This window comes from Pseudopodoces humilis, chromosome 4 (assembly GCF_049639895.1).
Source record: "Pseudopodoces humilis isolate 2021_Gansu_Grassland_sample_001 chromosome 4, ASM4963989v1, whole genome shotgun sequence".
Taxonomy (NCBI): Eukaryota; Metazoa; Chordata; class Aves; order Passeriformes; family Paridae; genus Pseudopodoces; species Pseudopodoces humilis.
The window spans coordinates 33,659,879-33,675,622 of NC_142203.1; the positions used below are offsets into that span (position 1 = coordinate 33,659,879).

Sequence of the window (15,744 nt, forward strand, 5' to 3'; positions counted from 1 at the left end):
TGACTAAAAACTTACTTGGTCAAGTGTGGTCTGAGAAACGGAGTAGTCTTCTATGTGGAGTCTCTTTTTGTTCTGGGAGAGAATACTGAATATTTTGGCCAGGGAGGATGGTGAAGAGGGAAGTTGGTACTGCAGCATATTCCGATGTTTTTCCTTTAGGACACTTCCAGGGAAGGCATGCCCAAAGAACTCCTCAACAGGCTTCAGGTCTGGGTTTGCTCCTGCAATTCTCACCACTATGGTGTAGCCATCTCCAAACCTACAAACAAAAATGTCAGTACAAGAGTTAAGTGCTTCTGAAAAACAAGTGGGCTAAAAATCCAGCAGCATTTACTATAGTCAGAATAGCAACAGAAATGCTGCATGAGCAACTAAGCCTAGCTGTACCTCCCTAAAAATGCAAACTGTGTGGTATAAATGAAAATAAAACACCTACCTGTTCTTTAGGTGCTGAACACTGCCCAGACACCTAAACCGCCCATTGACCATTATCGCCATTCGAGTGCACAGGGCTTCGCATTCTTCCATGCTGCAGGCAGAAATAACTTCATTAGTAATGCACACAGCACTGAAGGGCAGAGCAGAAAGGCTGAGCTTAGCATCCAGCCCTGGCAAATGTAAAAGCCAAGGTATGACACAAGTGCGCTGCTACTTACCTGTGAGATGTGAGCACCACTGATCTCCCCTCCTTGATTACACTCAGAGCACAGTTCCACAAGAAGCGACGTGCTTTGGGATCCATCCCTGTTGTTGGCTCATCCTGCAAAATGTATACAAAAAACAAATTATGCTGCTACATTCTGCTGACAAACACCTCATCTTTGAAATGACCTGTCCATTCCTGATTACGAAACATTGAAAATTAGCAAGTTTGATTTCATTTTCTAAAACGAGAAAGTAATTTATGCACTGGATTTTTAATGAGTCTTCATTTCAACCTTTCTGTTTTTTGAGAAAAATATTGATGAGCAAAGGTTGCAGACTCACCAGGAATACCACAGGTGGCCCGCCAATGAGGGCAATGGCTGTGGAAAGCTTGCGTCTGTTCCCTCCACTGTAATTCCCAGCGTATTTTTCTCCATATTTCACGAGGCCCAGTTTCCGAATTGCCCACTCACCAACCTACAACAGACAGCACACCACCGCCTTCAATCAAGCATCTGCACAAAGAGATTTTTCTTAGAAGCTTTGGCTTCAAAAGCAGCTTTCAGAAGGGCCATTCATCTGAGCATCTAATGTGGCACCGATACGGGTTTTGAAATACCCTGTGCACCTCTGGATCTGGATATATGTAACCCAGCTACTGCTCAAATCACACCCAGAACTGGGTCCCTTTTTATATGGAGCTGGTGAGAACACCACATGGAAGAACTTGGCAGCAATCTTAGAAGGAGATTGCAGTTTCCACCCATCATGTCTACTCTCAGAGAAGGATTCAAGCTACTTGGGCATACCCTACATATCATCTATGTAGAGCACTCAGGCCTCATACTGTCTCAAAAACTGTTAATTCCAGAAAACAGAACTGAGAAGGGTGCAGCATGGTACTGGCAGCTGTCATCAATTGCCTAAAGACAGTTCTTGTAACCTCATGTCTGAATGCTGAAATAGCAGCACTTTATTGATGCCCCATGATCAACCAGAAAGCTTTTAAAACTTGGAACAAGGCTTCTGCTAAGCTGTAGAGTGTTTGTTTCTGGGGACTTTGAAGAAGTAACACTTGACAGTAAGTGAAGTTCTGCATGACCTGCAGCTCCATAGCCCTTAAATTCTTAAAGGAAGAAAGTTCTTCAGTGGAGAAGAACATCCACTATGACAACGCAGGACCCAAATTATCTGCAGCACATTTTTCCAGGCAGCACTGAAAGAACAGGGCAACTCTTGGGTTGTCCTGAAGGAGAGGGGGGCAGATTTCACTGTATCGTATCTTCAACAGCTTCACGTAATGACATTACATGAGTTGCAGGGAGGGTGCATGCAAGCAAGAACTTGCAAGTTGGTCACTGGTGTGGGTCCTAGAGTGTTTCATTTACCTTGCAGACTTCTTTCTCTGGAACACCTCTCAGGAGTGCAAAGAACTCCAAGTGTTCTCGCCCTGTTAGCAGTTCATTAACAGCATCGAACTGTGGGCAGTAGCCCATGTTCTGATGGACTTCTTGGATGTTGGACAAGATACTGTAAAATAAAAAAGCCTTTGTTAGGATTTCATGAGCATATGCTGCTATTCTAGATGTTAAAACAGTGTGAAACAGTGTTTCTGGAATCACTGAACTAACAAAAATACAGGATCCTAGAAATCCATCTTTATCAAATTACTTTTTATCTCTCTCCCTTTTCTGTCCTTAAAAAAATTATATTTAAACATGGAAGAGCTGTTACACGGAAATGAATACCAGACTAGATCAACTTTCCTAAGCGACTGACATACTTTACCAGACTCAAACAAGGACTGAAATAGATGCCAGGAGTTGTAACCAGGAGAAGTGGAAGAGACTTTTGATGTGGGAAAAAAAGCTGTTAAAACTGGAGGAGAAAGCAGAGAAAATGCATTGTCTTTCACCTGTTTCCTTTGAGGAAAGCTTCTCCTCCCGTCACATCTGTATCACCAGTTAACATCTTAAAAGTGGATGACTTGCCAGCACCATTTACTCCCAGGAGTCCAAAGCACTGGGGATATAAATGAGCACAGTGTATTTGAGAACAGGATCCATCTGCACCATTTTCAGCACTGAAAAGATGTGTAGAAGCAAACTTGACCCTCAGGACAGCTAGAGGGACTCAAGTCTATTTTCAGGAAAAAAAAAATTTCTGTGCTTTTATTTTAAGTATAAACCTTTAGGCTGGGAAGACTAACAAACTGTGGTGTCACCTTGATACACTGTCACCACAGTTTATCTGTGACAAACCTTGAATACTGGAGTTTGGTGTCTGGTCCCAGACACTGAGAGTTAAGTATCTTCTTCAAAGGCAGAGACACACAGAAACTGCTTCAGCTTCTACTTTTCTTTGGCATAGTTTGAACATTCATGTGGTTTTGATCTTACTCTACCCTGTGCTGGCTCCTAAATACTGCAGTAATAATTAACAATGCATTTAACAAATAAGCTTACCTCTCCAGGGGGGATTCCAACACAGATCCTATCAACTGCTGGCTTTCTCTTCATTCTGTAAATCTGAAACCATAAGAAAAAAGAATGAGGACAAAGTCAAAGAATTCCAATTAGAGCTGTACATATTCAGTACTTCCAACTTGATCAAGTTTTGACCCCCCTAAATTCCTCTGATAAGACACAGTGAACTGCATAGTTTTGTGCCAATGAGTACAAATTCAGAAGTTCTGTCACCTTGGTTAGCTCCTTGATTTCCAAAATATCACTCTGTCCTCCTCCACTAATTATCCTCTGCCTCTCTCTGGTTACATCCTCATCTTCATCATTCACAGGAGGCAGCTTGGCATAGACAGGCCTGAAGAAATCAACACGATAAAGCCTTATCAGAAAATGAGAGGGCCTTCATAGGTAATATTCTCCCCATTTCACAGGCAACACCAATGAAAACTTCACCTGCTTGTAGCAGCACAGTAGAAAAGACAACCTACCTGGGTTTGATGAAGAACCTGTACTGGATGAGCACTGTAATGAGGAAAAACACAACACCTTCTACTGCCATGGCAAAGAGGTTCCTTCCCACCAGGTCCCATGACAGAGGGGACACAAAACGATTTTCTCCTGCCAAAATGAGATTAAAAGTACAATCACATTTCCAGAGCAAGAGGAGCACTCTAGCATTTCTTCCAGCAGAGCTCACCAAGTTGGGCACTGGGACAACTGGTGATCAGCCAGTTGCACGAGGGAAGGGTTGACCACACAAGGGGCCAGCTGCGGCTGCATGCACATTTTTTACTGTAGCAAAGCTGGGACTCAGGCCTGGAAAATTCAGTCTGCCGAAGAGCTAGCCCACCTTTCCAAAAGGTTAGTAAAGCACAGATAGACAATGACTCAGGCCTGGCATCTGCATGCCAAAGAAAAATAATAAATCCAGCTTTCCAGAACCTCAGCCACTCCTTAACACTAGACCTAATGATCTCCATACAATTGTCTTTTTCCATTTTTATTTAATGCTCTTAACTCAAAACTCTTTGGCTCTATCTACCAGTTTCTCTTAACAACTTAGACTGGAAGACTATTATGACTTCCCATGTTTGACCAGGTCTGTGCTGCAAACTGTGCACTTTTAGTTCCTGAAAAGTTAGAGGAGCTTGTCTGGAGGAGCAGACTATAGATTTCTCTGTTCCTTTCAGGCCATTGTCTCTGTCATACACAGTTTCACTTACCAAATCTCTCCAAAGCATCAGCCATAGCCTGGTTTTTCACCATGTCAATGAGTCCCCGGCCCAGACAGAAGTGGGGGAAGATGAGAAAGACAGACTTCAGGATGTCATTGATGTCCTTCAGCTTCTGTTAAGAGAAAAAATCAAGTGCCAGTGAGCCAGCTGACCAGAACGCAGCCATCACCTCCCAAGGGTCATCCATGTTGTCACTGACCCCCTCCTTCCCTTCCTCAACACTGCAACGCCACAAAAATCTAAGGATTAGAAATGTTCTCCCAAGAGCCAGGGCCATGGCTCCTCTGGACAGTCAGTGTTGTTGTGTTGCTCACATAACACAAGCAAACTGCAATAAAAGGTTTTTCCAAACACTCTCAGTCTAAAAGGCAGTGTCTGCAAACAATGATATGCAAGGAGGCTACTGGCTGAGGACACAGGGAAGTTGAACTTGCACAGGTTGTCAGTGGCTGTAGGGTGTTCCTCCCTAACCCACATTGGAAGCTCTAATACATTTCCCTTTGTGGTCTTCCAGCTGGCTTAGCCCATGGATTGAACTGATAGCACCCTGAGTTCCTGTTCTGCCAGGTATTCATCTCTTGAGCATGCACTCATTTTTACTGAGCTAGAATAGGCTTTGTAACAAATGGAGCCATCATCAAGGACTGTGTCCTTATGCCCACAGGAAGAGGTACAATCAACAAGTAATTCCCATGGGGTCTATTGAGTCTCCTCCTACAAGGAACACTCCGCACCTCTGTGGGTCAAACAGTGCTTTCCAAGACATCTTGTGCTGTCTACAAGCATGAGAGGAACTTGTACCTTCCCCAGGAGGCATCTGGTGTCAAAAATCTGAAGTGAAAAGTGTAAGCTCCCCAAGACAGCTAGAGAGGTATTTACAGTAGGAGCCAAAATTCAGCACAACTAAATGGTTGGGTGATTAAATGGCCTTCATACATGGAAAATGCCCTTCATTAAGAACATACAAGAAATTCCATCTGAATATAAGAAAATTCTGTTTTTTAAATTTTTTTTTTTTTTACCCTAAGAATGATTGAAAAATGGAAAAGGTTGTCCAGGCAGACAGTAGATTCTCTCCCTGGAAACCTTAGAATCTAATAGCCCTGACCAACCTGCTTGTGGTGGTTTAACCTTGGCCTCCCACTGCAAAAAACCAGGCTGTGCAAACCCAATACACCGCTGCAGCTGATCCTGCTCAGAGGTTGGAATAGACAATCTCAGGAGCTCCTTAACCATCTTAACTACTCTGTGAGCTTTTCTAAAGGAGGCTTTAGCCCATTTCCACCAGAAATGGGCTAAAATCCATGTTTAAAGTGCTGCTGAAGCTAATGCATACCCACCAGGGCCTAGCTTTTCTGGAGATCTGGCTGCTAAAGGCAACATGTAACCTACATGGAACTAGACTGTAGCAGCACATGACAGTAAGGAACCTCTTAGGCTCTTTTCCTTAGGAGGAAAAACGTACATTGTTGGTGAAGAGCTCCAGGACAAAGGTGGCCACACTTCCATTGATGCCAATGAAGAGATTCACACTGGTCAGCACAACATATGCCGTGCTAGGGATTTTGAACACAAAGGAGGCCGGATACATGAGAGGGGTGATGGACCATCTGGCGAGAGAAAAGGCAGCAACATCAGGTAAAAACCTCCCAAGTCCAAGAGCCTTCCCAGTCACCCTCTGATGAGAAATCCCTTACCCATAGAGAAACAGAAGGAGAGCCAGCACAGGCAAGTTGGAGGAGGATACATAGGACTTCTGCTGGAAGCAGATGAAGATGATGACAACTAGTGTAGCTGGAACAATGTAGTTGCACTGGAAGGTGAAAAACATGACTTTAGATTTCTTTCCATAAAAAGAGATTTCTTGACACAAAAAAAGGAGAGATGTTTTTCTGCTCTAATCCAATAGTTTTCAAAAAGTTTTCAGTGTTCCCAAAGCTGTTTTCAATGGGAGACTTTTTAAAGTGTCATATGTGTGAACCATAATACACTACACATTTCTTGGTCCCTCTAGAAGTAGTCACTAGACTCTCAGAGGTTTAGAACACCACAGGTTGAGAAAACCTGCTCTGGACAGAGGGGAACAAGGGGCTACACAAACAAACATTTTTGGGCAAGTATTTTAGAGTGACATCATAAATGCTAATGATTGAGCTTATGGTTGTCCTTCCAGCCTCTGTTGTATTCCTTGACCCACTGAGAACTACTGCCCCATGAGAGTAAATACAAAAGTCATAGTCACAGTTGTTATTCACTAAAATAATGTGGTGCCCACTGGGCCAAACTGCACTGTGCACTTCAAGACACCCTGGAAAAACAGAACAGGGGATAGTTTAGCCAAGCCTTAGTCCTTACCATATCCCACACAAAGTTGGCCAGCCAATAGATCACAGGCTTCACACCACTGATGAACTGCAAGTGTTTAGCCTTGCTGACACGTTCCTGAATAAGGAAAACCACAAAGCTGGCAGGAACAAAGGACATGGCAAAGATCACACAGATGGACACGAGGACATCCACAGAGGTGGTCATCCTGGATAAAAAAAGGACAAAAGGAAATTCTTTGTATGCTGGTACTGGTTCCTTTGAGATGAAATGAGGCAGCTCATGCAGGCCAGGGCAGAAACTATTTCTTCTGCTGCTGTTGTTATTCTGTCCTTATACCCAGAATCCTGAGTAAAGGATTACCATGCAAGACTCTCTTAACTGCACAGTTCTTCTCCAGCCATATAGCAAAGGGAACATACACAGTCTGTTGGCATCTCAAGCACAGCATCACAACCTGGAGACTGGTTAATAACTTCAGCATAATAGACTGCTTTCTGTTCTCCTTATCACCACCACTTTGTTTCCCACATAATCCATATCCTGGGGCTGTTGGGGTTTGTCTGTTTTGGCGCTGTTTCAAAGTTCAGAAGTATCTGCCCATCATCTGCCACTATTTTATGGACTGAAGGATATATATGCACACAGATTATGAGTTCTGACTCTGATCATAGTGGGAGTGGACTAGGCAATGCCTCAGTGAAGTTAACCCTGTGCATTACTGTGTGCCCCCAGCTTGAGGCAGTGGGCAAAACTCAACAGGACCTATTAGTGGTTCCTAGTCAAATGGTGGGGACAAAAGAATGACCATATTCATGGTGAGACACCTTTGTGATGGTGTCTGAGAGGAATTTCCTAGAGTTGCAGAAGGTCTGTTTCCTGAAAAGGACTGGTTCTTAGAAACTGCAGCCTCCAGAGACTCAAAGACACAAAGTTTATACAGCAGTGCTGTTCAACAGCAAGTTCTCAGCAGCACAGGTTGCCACCTGCCCAGAACACAAAAAATAAGGCCTGCATATTTAGAGCCTAAATGGCAGAGGCCATTGACTATCTACCAGTGAGTCCAAAACCTTCCAGTTGCCTGTTCCCAGTCATTAGCAATGAGCCCAAACCCATCCATATTCATGTCACAACTTACAGAGCTACTTCAGAGAGCTGCTGCTTGGTGAGATTGAGTGGGTGATTGAAGGCAGTGATTCCATAAGCACTGGGGTTTTCACCCTGCTGGAGGTTGGCCCGAAGGATGCCATTGTTGATCACATTTAGGAAGGATGCAATGGCATGCCAGCCCTTGTTGTTAAACCACACCTACAAGACACCACAACATCATCAGAAAGGCACCAGGTACATCAGCGACCCAAAAGCTTCCTAAGCCCTGCAGAAGATCCCTTCCTCTCTTAAGGGCATATTTCTTTACACATCCTTCCAGCTAGCTTGCTGAGGGGCAGAACACACAGTTTAATCAATAAGCACAAGGGGCTGCTGGAAGCTATCACTGATCGAGCCCTGAACTCCTTCTGGTATTTAGGCCTAGACTCCACATGAGAACCAGATTTTGAGGAAGTCCACATAAAACTACAAGCTACATTTACTCCACTAGCAAATACAGAGAACTCTGGTCCACACAGTTTTCCAAGACAAACTGCTGTGACTCCAAGTCACCAGAGTTTCAAATAGCAGGCACAGAAATGAGGATTGGTTAATTTACCTTCACATTGTTCTTTGTATCCAGGCCTTTCATGAAACTTGATAAGCTGTTGAGAAACCGATCCCCAGAACTTCCCTGCAAACAGCAAAGAAACAGTTACTTCCCCTCTAAGAATACCTTTATTCGTGCCCTGGGGTCTAGCAAAGACTACACAATGTTTTTCATAGCTCTGACAGCTTTCCAAACTGGGGGTGGTAAGAAGGCTGAGTAACTGCAGCTTCCCTTCACCCTTTCCTTTCTCTCACCAGTAAGAAGGGTCAATCTCATGTCTTTTTTTCCCCAGCAAAATGGATTAACCAAAGTTGCATGCAACCTTCAGAGACATTGCAGCCCACAGGCTGGCAGTCTCAGAGGAAAACAGTGGCCCAGATTCTCCTGGGGCAGTGAGCCAGGGCAGACTCAACACAGGAAGGTTAAACTGAGTTTTTGAAGATGACAGCGACCCCTTCTTAATTTCCCAAGACAGCCCACACTGTCCTGCCACAAAACATTCAGATGTATGCAATCCCCACTGGCTTGTAACTGGTGTTGGGCAGAATCCACATCAGGAACGTGGGCTGGGTAAGCTTTAGCTGAGCATGTTTTCAAGCCTTCTGCTACTTCCAGACAACAGCCTGGGAGATCCCAACTCAGAGGTAGTGGGGAGAATTCAGTGGACACAGCTAACACACACATGTTCCTTATTTAATGGCTTCCAAGTCATCTCCCAAGTAACAAGACTTAGTGCATCCTGCACTTATGGGGGAACAATTGCTCACCTGTGCCAGCTCCAAAATTTTCTTCACCTGCTTAATGGCATCAGTGACTTCATGGCTTGGAGGAAGCATGAGGGAACTGCTGGCTCCCAAGGAAAAGCCACCATATCTAAAAGTTCAGATACAGAGTGATACTAAGACATGAATATTCACTGACCTCCAGATAATGCCACTCCTCATCCCTCTCCATGTGTCTCTTCTTCCTGCAGTCCACCCACGTCTAGTGTTGCTACTCTTACATGAAGGGATGACTTTTATTCTCCTACACAGTTGCTTAGCCTTGAAGTCTTCTGCACTTTGTTTCTGGGGTTAAATACTCATTTCACAATTGCTCAGCATGCTGTCCATTTAATAAAGGCAGGTATTCTCTGCTGCAGGCAAAGCAGGACATCTCCCTGCTGCCCTTGCTTGGAAGAATAGCACCTCCCAGAAAACAGTACCAACACACTGGTCATGAAAATCTTTTCAAGACTGCTCTCTGCATAAGGCAGACCCCAGTGCTCTGGGGTTGTCCTAGTTTATCCTCAAACATCTTCCTCCAACATCTGGCAGTTAAGAGTCCTATAAGACAAACTGAAAAGCAGGGTGGATGTGACCTGCTAAATACTATGCTCCAGTTTTAGTGGACACATACAAGCTAAGGAAAAGGCAGTAACTCACCTGAACTCATTCACCCAGATTTTATTCTTTAAACTGCAGAGAGAAAAAAGAGTAGATATATAATACATGGAACCAGAGGAGAGACAGACCTAACAAAGCAGTAGGCTGGGGAAAAGAGTGCAATAGCCTCTCACATCTGATATAGCTCCCACCATTCCTCTTCATCCCTAGGCTTCCCCCATAATCCGCCTATGAGGGTCAGCACACAGAATCACTAACAAAGCAGAAACATCACTTGAGCTGAGGATCAGGGCTGTCTGAGCACCTGAGGGGATTTGGGTCACTAAACTCACTGAAGAGTTCCAGCTGCTCAGGCTTATTTTCCTGATCTGTGCATCACCCATAGAGCAAGCAGTGTTTGTTGGGGAGGGAAGGGGGAGCATACCTTTTCCCAATGATTTGCGCATAGGTCTTCACCAGGTAGTCTGATATATTGCGTCCTGTCAGATTCTGGAGGATGTCAGCTGTGTCTTGCTCACGCTGGTGTCACCAGTGAAAACACAGATAAATGCTTATCAGAAAACACAGGTGCTGAGTGAAACAAATCTTGTGCAATGCTGCATGCAAGAATCACACCTAGCCACTCTGCCCCTCATGAGCATTCCTCACAGCAGTACCACTGAGATCCCTCCTACCTGTGGGGGTGGCAGACCCCCTGCACCAGGGGGGCACACAGGCAGCATCTTCTTGATCTTCTCACTGCTGCACTCACAAGATGGGGAAGGATTCTCCATGCTCCAGTTGCCTTTCAGGAAGATGTCCAGGACTGACTCTGGAACTGAAGCAGTGGCCCATTCCTTCTGCCCCACAGTGCAAGGAGTGTCTCTGTGTTTGGGAAGAGGCAAGAAAAAAGCAGTTTTTAAGACAAATACGATGGCCTTTGCTTACAAGACATTTAAAGATCAAACTCCACGGTTCCCAGAAGAGACAGTGTGTTTCTTAAAGGAGCTTGACCTCACTGAGACAAACAGCTCAGAGCAACAGATCAGTCTCTGCAGCTTTTAACAGATTTCACTGCCAAAGAAACTGAGGTTGGTCAACACTGAGGAGTGCCAGACACTCCCCTCTTTTTTTATAATTAAATTCTTTGTTTCAGTCAGTCCCAGCAGGCATGCTGTCCAGAGTTCAGTGAGCTGCTGAAGAATGCTCTTAGTCACATGGTTTAGTTTGAAGTAATCCTCTGAGAAGCAGATAGTTGGACTCAATGATTCTCATGGGATTCTTCCAACTTTGTGATATCCTGTGATTTTAAGATCACAGCAGACAATCTTCTTGGATGACTTCTTGGATAATACTTCTGCCTTTGGAGCATCAAAACACTGCTCTTCCCCAAGGCAGCAGTGGACAGCTTTTTCCCCATGGCCCATTGGTGGACTAGTTCAGCTTTCATGCCTGTTACGAAGGATGCAGCTTACTTTCCACTGCTGGCCAATAAACCAGACACCTTGCCTCCCTCCCCACCATCCTGTGAACATGAGCTGCAGGTCTTCTGGACACACCATCCTGGACTCTTGAAGTGTATACCTTTTCTACATTCACAGACTAGATCTTAGTGACTTGCCCAAGGCCATGCACCAAGTCAGGTGGCAGAGCTAGGAGACAACACAAATGGTGCCTGGCTCTTCACTCCTGCTGGTGCTTGTGGGGTGCTAACTCAGGTATCTATTGCAGCTGGAAAAAAGGATTATGGAGTGGGAATAACTACAATCAACAACATGCAGCAACATGAATATGTCCTTTACCATGTTCAGGACCAAACAGTAATTTGAGTCATTTGCTCTCTCCTTTCCATTTCTGTAAGCAAGGACTTGCACTCAAACCTCACTTTCTCACCAGACTGAGGGCTGGCAACTTTTGAAAAAGGTTCTGAGCAGAAAAACTGAACGTAATTACAACTCTCTTGGCTTAAATCCTGCTCTGGCCATGTAATTACTATAATTTCCTGAAGTCAGCTAGAGCTACCAGGGATGTGCTTCCTGCCTGTTCCCAGACCAGAGCTCTACTTACGGGATGGAATGTCCCTGCATACAGCGTGTCCCAAATCCCGGCTTATCAAGAAGGGCATCCAAAAGCTTGTGAGTGCCTGCATCTTCTGGAGCATCGTTGCTACGGGAACAGCAGAAAAACACTATCACTCAGTGTGGTAACAAGCACATAGCAAAAGAAGCAACAGCAAGGCCAAGAGCACAGTGAAAGGATGTGGGTGGGGATTTGCCCTTGATGAATGCTTGGCCTAAGAGCACACACACATTCCAAGTCTTTGTACACAGTATTAGGAGAATCATAGCATCATTCAAAAATGGATATGGCCTTGCCTGTACTTGGAGCTGGCATTTAAAGGTTGAAGAAGAAAACACCATGACTCTCTTTTAAAATGTCTTTCTGAGATAAGCACAACACCCAATGCAACCTGTTAAGGAACTCAGTAACTCAAGTTTGCAAAGAAGATAATTTATCGGCCACACAAAACATACCTAATAAAAGTGTACTGCTCATCATACATCCAGGGTTGTAATTCCAGGCTGGGATATTTCCCAAAAGGAGGAACAATCAGGCTGAACATGAGAGCAATACACACAAAGACAGCTGGCAGCACAATCTGAAATTGCAAGTAAAAAACAAGTCCTTTTTTTGAGCAAATGTTTCCAGAGGCATCAGAAGTTATGTATGAATCACTTATTGGATCAAAATTTTTTCAAACTTTCTTAGGAATACTTTTGCTGTTTACACCAAAGCAGTTCTAGACACCAACGCAAGATCTGTCTTGGCATTCAGTCAGGGAATTCACTTCAGATGCAGATGATTGAGCTTGCAAATGCTGTTCTCAAGGGCAAAATTACATCCTGCTGCGCAAGAATACTGCAATTGCATGGTTTATCATGCAACTCCTTTCACTTGCACAGGGCCTCTTTCTGCCCACATGTGCAGTGAAGGCTAATTTTGGTTATCTGCATTCCCTTGAGGTTTCTTAGCCCACCATCAACTCAGACTATAATACACAGTCCAGAGCTGTCCCTGCTGAGAGACTCTGCCCATATTGGAGGCTCTCACCTGGGCAAAAAAGCCCTTCCGGCTTCTCTTGGCAATTAGCATCCTCTTCCACAACAGAGCCATGAACTGCTGCTGAGTGAGCTTCCAGCCTTTCATCTGGTAGGAGCCTTTCCCATCCATGCCACTGAGAAGGTCTGTCTCTCTGGATTCTGCTAACAAGAAGAAATGACCCTCATTCAAAAGTTCAGAGATGCTTTCTGTGCTGAAGACATAAGGTGTGTCTGGAGTAGCCACTCTCACCCACCAAAAAAAAAAAAAAAAAAAGAGCACAGTCGGGAGCAATATCAAAAGAAATTTACATTAATGTATTTTCTCCCTTATCTCTGAGCTTTGAATGGGAGAATTGAGCAGGCTGTGCATCCCACACTGTCCACTATTCCTAAAGGCAAATACATTACCACTCCTTTGGCAGTCTCAGTCCTCAGATCTGCAGTAGTTATAATATGAAAGAGTATCCATAGGAAGAAAACAGGCTTGAATTCTAGCAATACCTGGATCTATGTCCGAGTCATTAGGATCAAATGCATCATCTTCTGTAAATGGACGAAGGCAGCTCTGTCTGTCTCCAAACACACGTCTGTTCCTTCTGGCTGGCAGTGTACCATCTGAAAATAATGCAGTTATGGTTAGCTTCAGTTAATCTCCAGCTAGCCCCAGAAAAACCAAAGCAATATAACATTTATTTTACACGTCCTCCATTTGCAAGCCAAAGAGTTGATCTGGAGTGACTTCAGTGCAGTTAAAATCAAAACCAAGACTGTTATTCTGCAATGGATCATGTTTTATGCACCATACTTTGTGTGATGTCCCAGAAACTTCTTCTAGTGCACTTGACACTTTTTTTTTCCCACAGGGGAACAGCAAGCTGCTCTCATTTTAAGAAAACTCTCACTTGCTACCTGAGTGTTATGTAGTCATGTGACTTTAAGTGCAATTTGCTGTTATGAGCACTCAGTGCAGTGATCTAATCTCAGAGAAAGTAATTTGGACCCTACTGTGGTCTCATGTGTCAGGAGTTCTTCAGAGCACACAACAGTGTCAGCAACTAATTTGCAATATACTCAAACACTATATATACTCAAACTCTTCAGTATTACAAAATAAACATGCTACCAACTGAGTCAGTTGACCTTTACAGCACATAAAAGCAAGAGTTAAATACACTAAACTCAGCTATAGCAGGTCATTAAAAATACTAGGACAAAAGAGCTTCAGTTCAGTCTCAGTCAGGGTCTGTCACACCTTGGCATATGTCACTTCTGTAGGAGACAACTATACCCACCTGAGGTTTCTGCATCCACACCACTATCATCAGCCACTTTCAGGAAGATCTGGAAAGGAATGGTAAGTGTCAGTGAAAATCAAAAGAGGAGAGATATTGTGGGTACTGCTTCAGAAGATGCCATGTGAGACTGGGGAGAGACCTGAGGATACTGAGTTTATCCTCTGCATGTAGATACGGACTTTGTGGCTTCTCTCCAGTTTCTGGGAGCCAGACTACTACCAGCTGTTCCCCCTTTCTAGTATCAGTTCTCAGGTCATCTCAAACATGAGCTCTTTCCCATGTCTCAGAAACAGACCTAGTAACTAAACTTGGTGAATCTCATATTTCCCCATGTCCAACAATGGTTTTCTTGCTTGAATAGGCACCTTCATGGAGCTTGACCCATGGACTATCCTAAACCAGAAAAAACCCATTTTCAAATTTTCTAAGATAAAAACCAAGGTCTTCACAGCTGTGAAGGACCTAGATGGCAACTTCAATAAGTGACAACACCACTGTTTCAGTTTCTCTTGTCATTCGTTAAAATAAACAAATGAAGATTCCACAGAGATAATGTGCATGATACTTCTGTGATAAAAAAGAGTGACTTGGCAGCTGGAACACAGTCACATGGAACAAACACTGAAATAAAAAAATTCCTGACAAGGGCATATATCTAAATTGCTTATGCAATGTATGTGTCCAGTATGGAAATGTATGTTTTCAGCTAAATGCAACACAAAGCATCCCTAAAAATAACACAGACATTAGAAGCCAAATCTGGAGCCAACCTACACATGGTATCTCAGCAAAGTGCAATGAGTACACAGGACCTGTCCATGCTTGTCTGTACCACATTTCAGTTTTTAATGCACACCTCTGTGAGCACACACTTACACAGGCAGAAGACAATCCATTTTGGAAAGGAACGCAGAGCTGCCTGTTCTGTCAAGTTTTACAGGAAGCAATAAGGCTTCATCTCATTCTTAATTCTGCCATGATTCATTTTACCTAGTTTAAGACAAACAGGAATCAGCAGCTCACTAACCTCCTCCAGAGTAGTTTCAGAGATGCCATAGCTGGAAATCCCAAGATCAGAAAGACGGTCATCAATTTCATGGAACAGCTCCACAAAAGCTCCCTCTTTAGCAGCTTTGTATGGCAAGACATAGGTTAATTCATGACCTATGTCCTCCACCAGTCTTGCCTCAGGAACATGTTTTGTAATGAGATTTGAAATTGCAGAGACATCTAGAAAAAAACATATGTAAAAGATAGTTCTGTTCTGGTTACTGATCATTACGTGAAAAAAGCTCAGCCTTTAAAATCCTGCCAGAAGAAAAGGAGGACAAATAGGACATCTCTAGAAAGAAGCTCATTTCCATGAAAAGTCTCATCTCTTTTTAATTTAACACAAGCCTGGACCAAAGCCAGACTATACTTTTTATGTCCAGAGCTTGTACATGCTACTGGAAGATCTGCAAATCATTGATGTACAGCTCACCAACATTATCTACTGTTAACAGGCCAAGCAACTACATAATATTTGCTTATTAACTCTCAGGACAGGTTGAATTTAAAATGGCTCACTCAAGAAGAGCATTTCAATACTTAAAATACCATCACTGTGAATTTA

General features: G+C 43.7%; 1 protein-coding gene across 4 annotated transcripts in view; it reads right to left on the bottom strand.

Moving 5' to 3' along the window:
- ABCA1 (ATP binding cassette subfamily A member 1) overlaps window positions 1-15,744 on the bottom strand; it is a 92,469-nt gene that overhangs the window by 3,434 nt on the left and 73,291 nt on the right. For 3 of the 4 annotated variants that reach the window (XM_088054538.1, XM_014259655.2, XM_014259656.2), the window contains 25 exons: window positions 15,157-15,359; window positions 14,127-14,175; window positions 13,336-13,449; window positions 12,845-12,996; window positions 12,268-12,392; window positions 11,801-11,899; window positions 10,429-10,618; window positions 10,179-10,273; window positions 9,794-9,826; window positions 9,137-9,242; window positions 8,379-8,453; window positions 7,809-7,978; window positions 6,701-6,878; window positions 6,043-6,158; window positions 5,811-5,955; window positions 4,334-4,457; window positions 3,599-3,728; window positions 3,345-3,465; window positions 3,111-3,173; window positions 2,561-2,667; window positions 2,034-2,175; window positions 988-1,122; window positions 657-760; window positions 437-529; window positions 16-259 (listed from right to left, as the gene is read on the bottom strand). In XM_088054538.1, the coding sequence (XP_087910664.1) occupies window positions 16-259; window positions 437-529; window positions 657-760; window positions 988-1,122; window positions 2,034-2,175; window positions 2,561-2,667; window positions 3,111-3,173; window positions 3,345-3,465; window positions 3,599-3,728; window positions 4,334-4,457; window positions 5,811-5,955; window positions 6,043-6,158; window positions 6,701-6,878; window positions 7,809-7,978; window positions 8,379-8,453; window positions 9,137-9,242; window positions 9,794-9,826; window positions 10,179-10,273; window positions 10,429-10,618; window positions 11,801-11,899; window positions 12,268-12,392; window positions 12,845-12,996; window positions 13,336-13,449; window positions 14,127-14,175; window positions 15,157-15,359 (3,113 nt within the window). The remainder of the gene's footprint in view (window positions 1-15; window positions 260-436; window positions 530-656; window positions 761-987; window positions 1,123-2,033; window positions 2,176-2,560; window positions 2,668-3,110; window positions 3,174-3,344; window positions 3,466-3,598; window positions 3,729-4,333; window positions 4,458-5,810; window positions 5,956-6,042; window positions 6,159-6,700; window positions 6,879-7,808; window positions 7,979-8,378; window positions 8,454-9,136; window positions 9,243-9,793; window positions 9,827-10,178; window positions 10,274-10,428; window positions 10,619-11,800; window positions 11,900-12,267; window positions 12,393-12,844; window positions 12,997-13,335; window positions 13,450-14,126; window positions 14,176-15,156; window positions 15,360-15,744) is intronic. The other variant, XM_005530933.3, reaches the window with a different exon arrangement.